This window comes from Eubalaena glacialis, chromosome 10 (assembly GCF_028564815.1).
Source record: "Eubalaena glacialis isolate mEubGla1 chromosome 10, mEubGla1.1.hap2.+ XY, whole genome shotgun sequence".
In the NCBI taxonomy this organism is placed as follows: domain Eukaryota; kingdom Metazoa; phylum Chordata; class Mammalia; order Artiodactyla; family Balaenidae; genus Eubalaena; species Eubalaena glacialis.
In genome coordinates this window covers 117176089-117184415 of record NC_083725.1, presented here as the reverse complement: position 1 = coordinate 117184415, position 8327 = coordinate 117176089, and the positions used below count along the sequence as shown (strand labels likewise).

The 8327-nt window shown below is 52.9% G+C and overlaps 1 protein-coding gene across 3 annotated transcripts; it reads left to right on the top strand.

Moving 5' to 3' along the window:
• Positions 1-5955: 5955 nt before the first annotated feature.
• Positions 5956-8306, top strand: CDK2AP2 (cyclin dependent kinase 2 associated protein 2). 3 transcript variants are annotated; one of them, XM_061203846.1, is made up of 4 exons: positions 5956-6627; positions 6933-7033; positions 7119-7251; positions 7783-8306. In XM_061203846.1, exons 1-4 carry the CDS (start codon positions 6546-6548, stop codon positions 7848-7850), a joined length of 384 nt encoding a protein of 127 aa, XP_061059829.1. In that variant the 5' UTR covers positions 5956-6545; the 3' UTR covers positions 7851-8306. The 3 variants fall into 3 exon arrangements, with proteins under 3 accessions (XP_061059829.1, XP_061059830.1, XP_061059828.1); XM_061203847.1 differs by lacking the exon at positions 5956-6627 and adding an exon at positions 6640-6769; XM_061203845.1 differs by lacking the exon at positions 5956-6627 and having other exon boundaries at positions 6776-7033.
• The last annotated feature ends 21 nt before the right edge of the window (positions 8307-8327 follow it).

Sequence of the window (8327 nt, the reverse complement as noted above, 5' to 3'; positions counted from 1 at the left end):
GCCTGTACAGAAGCTGGAGGCAGCAGACAGGACTTGGCACCAGAGCCACTGCCTGCCAGTGTGTTCCTGGAGCCCCTCGCCTCCAGCTGGGACCCTCATCGTCTCCTCCCTGCCCCCGCCTGTGTGCAACGCCCTTGCCTGCCCTCACCCCCACCCCCACTCGTCCACTAAGCCCCCTTGCCCGTCTCTGTTTCTCTGACAATAAAGCATCTTTGAGCAGCTCTCACCACTCACTTGTTCACCCTGCAGGTATTTGGTCCCCAAAAGTGAAGTCCCCTCGACTGTGAACTTTGGGTGGGTAGGGGCCCTCCCCGGATCCTACACCCAGCCCAGAGCAAGTGTTGGGAAACGTCCCCGGATGAGTAAACCCAACCTGCTTCTCCCAGAGCTGGGTGCGCGGTGGCCCCTCATCCTGTGAAGGGCTCCTGCCGGACCCAGGATGACATGAGAGGAGCACGTGCCTGAGAGCTTTTCCCAAGCTCCATCCCATTTCCTCTTAGAGGGGTGCTGCTCGGTGCTCCCTCAGAGAAAGAACTTGCTGGTCGGCTGGGAGGAGTGAGTGAGCTGACAGGCCTCTTCAGGGCATACGTCAGCTTTAGGGCTGATGCCTCGCTCTTCCCGGGAGCCCCCAGCCACTGACCGAGCACATAGGTGGTCTCTGCTCCGAGCTCCCCTCCAGGTTAGCCGAGGTGTGGTCAGGTCAGCCTCGAATCAGAAGCTATCTGCCCAATCCTGCTTCACCGTGCGTCCTCTTTTTTGCATCCCTAACTTCAGCTTAGTGTCTGCCTCCCGGGGAGACCAAATGACACATCTCCTCACTCCAACCCTGCCACAGTCTTTGTAACCCCATGTGCCATATTGAGGAACCCCAGAGGCCGGGTGTCAGCGACTTGCTAGAGGTCACGCAGCTCCACTGCCATCTCTCCCTTCCAGACCATGCAGCGCGTGCTGCCAGAATTTTCTTCCTGAAATGCCATTTGCGTGTTGTCACACTCTATACAGAAATTGGCCATGATCCCTCATTGCCCCCAGGCTGATCTGGCCCCTTTGCCTGGCACCAGAAGGCTCCTGGAGGATGAGGAACTGGCATACAGTCACACAGGTTAGGATGAAGCAGAGGTGGGACTTCACCCAGGCCTGGGGACTCTAAAATCACAGTGCCAACAAGAAAGGGCACCTCCAGGTCAGAGTAGACCCAGGACAGGCCTCAGCCTCCTCAAGCACTGCCTGACCAGACGCCGTTCCCGCCTGCTGGGAGGGATGATGGGCTTGACGTCCAGGTCAAGAAGGGGGAGGAGCTTTCAGTGCCTGTGCCTGGTCCTCACCATTGCTACTGCCAACAAGATGGCCTTGAGACAGAGCAGGCGGGCAGCCACCAGCACTCTGCTCAGCCTGGAGCTTGGACCCCGAGGTGCCAGGGCTGGCTGCCGCAGCCTCAGCACCACTTGCCTGGCAGATCACAATTAATGCTTAATCCTCAACTGGGTGATCTCTCCTGCCAGTCTGGCAGGCTTGGGGCTGAGGAGGAGTTGCCCCAGCCCCGCAGCTTGTCTGGGAGCCATGGCCCGCACTCCCTCCCACCACCCTCCACTGGTTGGCACAGATGGCATTGCTGCCTGAGAGGTCTGTCCCCTCTGCAGGGGCTGGGGAGAGTGATGGACAGGTGCCAGGGAAAGACCAGAGCCGGCTCAAGGTCACCCTCCCACTGGCCCCAGCTTGTCAGGCCCTGTGCCTGGAGCAAGGGAGGGGGGAAGGTTGGGGGGATGGCCGGGGGGATGGCCTTAATTGGCTGCCGTGTGTCTGTTGGCATCAGAAGTGCCCACAGCTCCCCCAAACTCACACGTGCCCTCCCACCCCAAAAAGGCTGTTAGCTCAGAAGTTCCAAACAGACACAGGTGCAGCAGGCACCAGGGCTGGGAGGAACAGGAAGCGGGCAGCGACTGTGCAAGCCAAGAGCCCCTTCCCCGCCTAAAGGGGGCACCTGCCACCCAACTCCACTGACTGTTGCCAGCTGGAGCAGGCCAGAGCTATGGGATCTTCTGGTTTTCCAAGAGAAGCTGTCAATTGAGATTTTAACCTTAAGTCCACTTTAAATAGTTGGAGTATAATATACATTCAGTAACGTGTACGAATGTACAGCTCAGTGGATTCTTACATGTGTATGCACCCGGGTAACCGTCACCCAGATAAAGATATTACATCCACTTATTTTATTTTAGAGTAGTTCTAGGTTTACAGAATTATTTTGAAGATTGGACAGGGAGCTCCTAAATACCCCACACCAAGCTTCTCCTATGTGTTAGTCAAGGTTCTCCAGAGAAACAGAACCAACAGGAGGGGTGTGTGTGTGTGTGTGTGTGTGTGTGTGTGTGTGTGTGTGAAGATATTTATTGTAAGGAATTGGCTTGGGTAATTACGGGCACAGAGCAGTCCCCAGATCTGCATTCAGCAAGCTGGTGACACAGGAGACCTAGTGATACAGTTCCAGCCCAAGCCCGAAGGCCCGAGAACCAGAAAAGTCAATGTTGTAAGTTCCAGTCTGAGAGCAGAAGACTGATGACCCCGCTCAAAGGTCAGACAGGAAAAATTCCCTCTCACTCAGCCTTTTTTTCTTCCATTCAGATCTTCAACACACATTGGGAAGAGCCATCTGCTTTACTTAGTTCACAGATTCAATGGATGTTACTCTCATCCAGATACACCCTCACAGACACACCCAGAATAATGTTTGACCGAAGGTCTGGGCACCCCATGACTCAGTCAGGTTGACACACAAAAGTAACCACGACACTCTATTAACATCTTACGTCAGAATGGTACCTTTGTCACTGCTGATGAACTAATACTGGCACATTAACTGAAGTCCACATTTTATGCAGATTTTATCACTTTTTCCCTTGTTCTGTTCCAGAGTGCCATCCAGGACACCATGTTACATTAGGCATCACGTCTCCTTAGGCTTCTCTTGGTCATGATGGTTTTACAGAATTTCCTTGTTTTTTTAAATTATCTTGACAGTTTTTAAAATTTTTTTATTTATTTGTTTGTTTATTTGTTTATTTATTTATGGCTGCGTTAGGTCTTCATTACTGTGCACGGGCTTTTTCTACTTGCGGCGAGTGGGGGCTACTCTTCGATGCGGTGCGCGGGCTTCTCATTGCCGTGGCTTCTCTTGTTGCAGAGCATGGGCTCTAGGTGCGCAGGCTTCAGTAGTTGTGGCACGCGGGCTCGGTAGTTGTGGCTCGCAGGCTCTAGAGAGTAGGCTCAGTAGTTTTGGCGCACGGGCTTAGTTGCTCCGCGGCATGTGGGATCTTCCCGGACCAGGGCTCAAACTTGTGTCCCCTGCACTGGCAGGCGGATTCTTAATCACTGCGCCACCAGGGATGTCCCTCTTGACAGTTTTGAGGAGGACCAGTCAGGTATTTTATGGAATGTCCCTAAATTGGGATTTTTCTGATGTTTTTCTCACGATTAGAATGGGGTTCTCATCCCAACATATGAAGGGTGCATGCTATCAACATGACATCACTGATGATGTTGACCTTGATCACCTGGCTTAAGGTAGTGTTTGTCAGGTTTCTGTACTGTAAAATTACTCTTTTTCTTTCTCCTGTTACATACTATACTCTGGAAGGAAGTCACTATACACAGCCTGCGCTTAAGGGGGGGTGGAGCATTATAATTCACCTCATTAAGGGCTGAGTTTCTACATAAATTACTTGAAATTCTTCTGTCCAGGAAGTTTGTCTCTTCTCCATTTATTTATTTGCACAATCATTTTTACATCAATATGGACTCATAGATATTTATTTTATACAAGTTATAATCCAGTACTATTTTTGTTATTTTCTTGCTCAAATTGCTCCACCTTTGGCCATTGGGAGCTCTTTCAGTTGGCTCCTGTGTCCCTGACATACCGCCATTATTGTGGGGGTTTGGGTTTGGGGGTTTTTGTTTCATTTTAGCATTTTCTTACTTTCTGGCACTACTAGATGCTCCAGAATCATCTTGTATATTTCCTGCCCCAGTCCTAGAATCTGCCATTTCTCCAAGGAACCCTGCTTCATTTTATTGGAGAATGGTATTCAAAACCAAGATCTGGTGCAAGCTTGCTTCTAGACCCTCTCAGCTGATAAAGTGATGAGATATATATGTACACTAACCTGTGAACATAGAAATTTTAAAATATTTCTGTATGTAACCAACTGTATTTATATCAAGCTAAACATGAGTTCCTATTGATACCTCCAACTCCAATCCATTACCACATGGATCATTCTAGCCTCCTCCTCCTCCTCACTTACCTGTAACTTCTCATTCCAACAGTGAGAAATCACCCATTCTACACTGACATAATTTTTTATTCCAGTGTACATGTGTAGTGGTTTCCGAATTGTTAACCCATACTCCCATGGGAAACCACGTCATCAACTAGGGTCCAGTGCTTATGTGCAGTGCTTTTTGTCTTTTTCTTACAGACACCACTCATTTTCAGACTAGCACCTTATTCCCCCACTCCCTTCACTGAAGCTGTTTCATACATTTGTGATACAGTTTGATTCTTTTGTCATATTCTGCATTCCATCCTGGGATCCCCTGACCTCCTAAATGATTTTTTAAATCATTAAACAATGTTCGTGATTGAAGCTCACTCTTTGACAACTGCTTAACGTCTTGTATTTACCATAACAGTATCATACAGAACCGTTTTACTGCCCTAAAAAAATCCCCTATGCTTCACCTATCCGATTTTACCCCTCACCAGCCCCTGGCAACCAGTACTTTGTTTACCTTCTGTATAAGTTTTCCTTTTCCAGGATGTCGTACCACTGGAATCATACAGTATGTGGCTTTTTCAGATTGGCTTCTTTCACTTAGCAATATGCCTGTGTCTTTTCATGGCTAAATATTTCCTTTTATTGCCGAATAATAGTGCATTGTATGGAAACATCACAGTTTGTCCATTCACCTATTGAATGCCACCTCCTCTGGGAAAATTTCTGTGATGTCACAAGGAAGGCCCCTTCCTCTAAATTCCAATGCGCCCTGTCCCAGTCTCCACATTGTCTTACTCTATTGTGTGGCTTTGCTTCCCTGTCTGCCTCTCCTTGAGACTAGGAGCTCCTTGAGGACAGAAGCCACGGCCAGTTCATTTCCATATCAGTGTCCAGCACAAGGCCTGAGATGGAGGATGGGGTCAGAAAATGTTTGTTGGGTGAATGAATAAATAAATGTCCTGGGGATGAGGAAAATCTACAGACCTGGGGGCATGATAGATACACAAGGCCAGAGAGGTTTTGAGAAGTAGCCTGGGAAAAAGGGTTAGTGTTTGGAGGACAGTCTAAGGTCTAGAGTTGTGAGGAATGAGATGTGAGGTGAGAGGCCTGGGTGGAGAAATGGATAGGAAAGAGGAGAATGAAACAGTAAGCACTTTATGAATATTCATTTAATCCACACAACAACCCTAAGAGATAGTTATTATTAGCGTCCCCATTTTACAGACGGGGAAGCTGAGGCCTATTGAGGTAACTTGCCCAAGGGCAAATCGCTAGCTGAGGTGGTGTGACATTCGAACAGTCAGTCTGACTCCAGATGGTGCTGTAGTCCATGATCCAGGACGGCGCATGGTACAGGGCCCGGCATGCAGTTAAGTATTCAAGGTTAGCTGTTCCTGCTATTGTCATTATGAAGCACCGGCGTGGGGCCTTGGGGGGTGGAGGGTGGGGTGCAGGTTGAAGAGTCTTTGAGGTCGCCCTTGGACCTTACACCAGCCTAGACCCGAGGTCCAGGCAATTGGGAGGAAGAGGCGCATCAACAGCGTTGGTGACGGACCCGTTGCCATGGGAACAAACGAGGCCTCATGAGGGCGCATGCGCCGATGGAGGACAGGTTGCTGAACCGGTGAAAGGTGACGTAAAAGCGCACGGGGTGGGGCGCAGGGTTGGGAACGTCAAAGCCCTGCGTCCTCCGGCACCCAGAGCTGAGGAGAGGCGCGCGTGCGCGCGCGCGGCGGCGACGGCGGCGGCGCCGGCGACAGCAGCCCAGCTGGACCGGGACCGGGCAGCGGGAAGCTGACGTACGAAGCAACGTGAGTGAGGCGCGAGGGCGGCACCCGAGCCCGGGAAGCCCGGCTCGGCGCGAACCGCGGCGGACCAGACCCAGGTCCAGGCTTCCGAGGCCCCGCCTCTCGGGCTTTGGGACTAATCGGATTGAGAGCGCGCCGGCCCGGGCCGCGAACTCGCCAATTGCGGAGGGCGTCGGCCACCGCCCAATCCGAAGCAGACAGGTGCGAGGTCCGGAAGGCGGAGACCAATCAGCAGCGGTTGCGGCCTGTTGGGGCCGGTCTCGGCCAATGAGAAGGCCCGAGTGACATCTCCGCACGCCAATCGGGAGTGAAGGAGCGTTCGTGCCCGCCCGCCCTTCCGGCCTGAGCTCTATTTACCAAGGGCGTGCTGCCGGCTTGCCAATCAGAGCGCGGCTGAGCGGCCAGGCAGCCAACCCGGGAGGAGCGGCCGGCCGGCGTCTGCCGCACCCAGGAGTTGGGGATGTCCTACAAACCCATCGCCCCCGCCCCCAGCAGCACCCCCGGCTCCAGCACCCCTGGGCCCGGCACCCCGGTCCCTACAGGTGAGGATCCAGCTCCACCCCTGCTTGCCTGCCCGGGCGGTCGAGGTCTCGAAGAGAAGACGGCCTGAGTTCTGCAATACTGGGCCTGCCGCCTACCCTCGCTGAGCCTCAGTTCGCTGGCCTGTGAAGTGGGCGTGGTCACGTAAGGGCTTGTTGGTGAAGCGCAGGGGGAGGGATTTGTCCTGAAGTTTAGCAGCCTGGAATGAAGCCCTTTGGAGGGAATCGGGCGAATCTGGTCCAGGGCTTGGAACGTCGGGGCGAGACGTCCCTGCCCCGCGCTGACCTCTTACTGGCGCATGTTGCAGCCGGAAGTGTCCCATCGCCGTCGGGCTCGGTGCCAGGAGCCGCTGCCCCTTTCAGACCACTGTTTAACGACTTTGGACCGCCCTCCATGGGCTATGTGCAGGTGAGTGGAGCCGAGGGATTGCCTATGGATGGGGACTGGGGGCCCCTTCTTGGCCTGAGCTCACTGCCCTGCTCTCTTGACATAGGCAATGAAACCACCTGGCGCCCAGGGCTCCCAGAGCACTTACACCGACCTGCTGTCGGTCATAGAGGAGATGGGCAAAGAGATCCGGCCCACCTATGCTGGCAGCAAGAGCGCCATGGAGCGCCTGAAGAGAGGTAAGTGAGGCCAGGCCCACCACCCCTGCCCGGAGACAAACACTGGACAGTCCTTCACTAGGTAGGGAAGGAAAGACATCTGGAGGCCACCTGAGCCAAGCCTAGACTAGGGCCAGGATCACTATCCAGAGAGGCGGGGTTTTTTGGTTTGTTTTTTGTGTTTTTTTGGCCACACCATGCAGCATGCAGGATCTCTTAGTTCTCCGACCAGAGATCGAACCCATGCCCCCTGCATTCGGAGCGTGGAGTCTTAACCACTGGACCACCAGGGAAGTCCCCCAGAGAGGCGTTTTAAATTGAATTGACATTTAGTTAATTTCCAGGGAAGGACCAGGGAGTTTGTATTTCAACAGGGCAAATCTGAGAATTAACCTCTAAACCTCTAATCTCATCCAGCCCCTCATTAGATTATAGTTCCTTTTACTGAAAGGAAAGGGGGTGGAGAGGGAGGGGGTTTTCCACTGGCGGGTGAACTTGGGACTGTGGAGGGTCGCTGAGATCCTGTATGTTACTTCCGCATCCACACCCCAGGCATCATCCATGCCCGGGCCCTAGTCAGAGAGTGCCTGGCAGAGACAGAGCGGAACGCCCGCACGTAACAGGACTCGACTCCGCCTCAGCATCTGGACCTTTCCTGGCCACTGCAGAGCACCTGCTTCTCCCTGGCCTTCACCCCGAGTTGCACTTCCCATCCTGGGCTTCCTGTCCTGTGTCCTTTGGTGGGTGCCCTCCAGGAACCAGTGGGCGGCTCTCACTCCAGTCGGCAGCACTAACTGGAAACCCCCAAAAGAGTTAGCAGCGAGGTCACTGTGAGTCCCATCCATGACCTGCCAACAGTGTTGATCCAACTGGAGCTTTCTCCTTTCTGTGGCCCCCACCACTCAGCACTTACCCAGGACTTCTCACCACTTTTCCCAGACCTCTTCTCCCCAGCAGGGCCTCAGAAGGCCTGTCGCCTCCCTGCCCTGTCTCCTGGGCCATGGCGACTCTTTTCTCAGTGTGTCTTTTGCTAAATATGCCCTTTTTGTATAAATAAAAGATAATTTGGAGTTGTTCTCCAGCTCATAGTTTTTCTG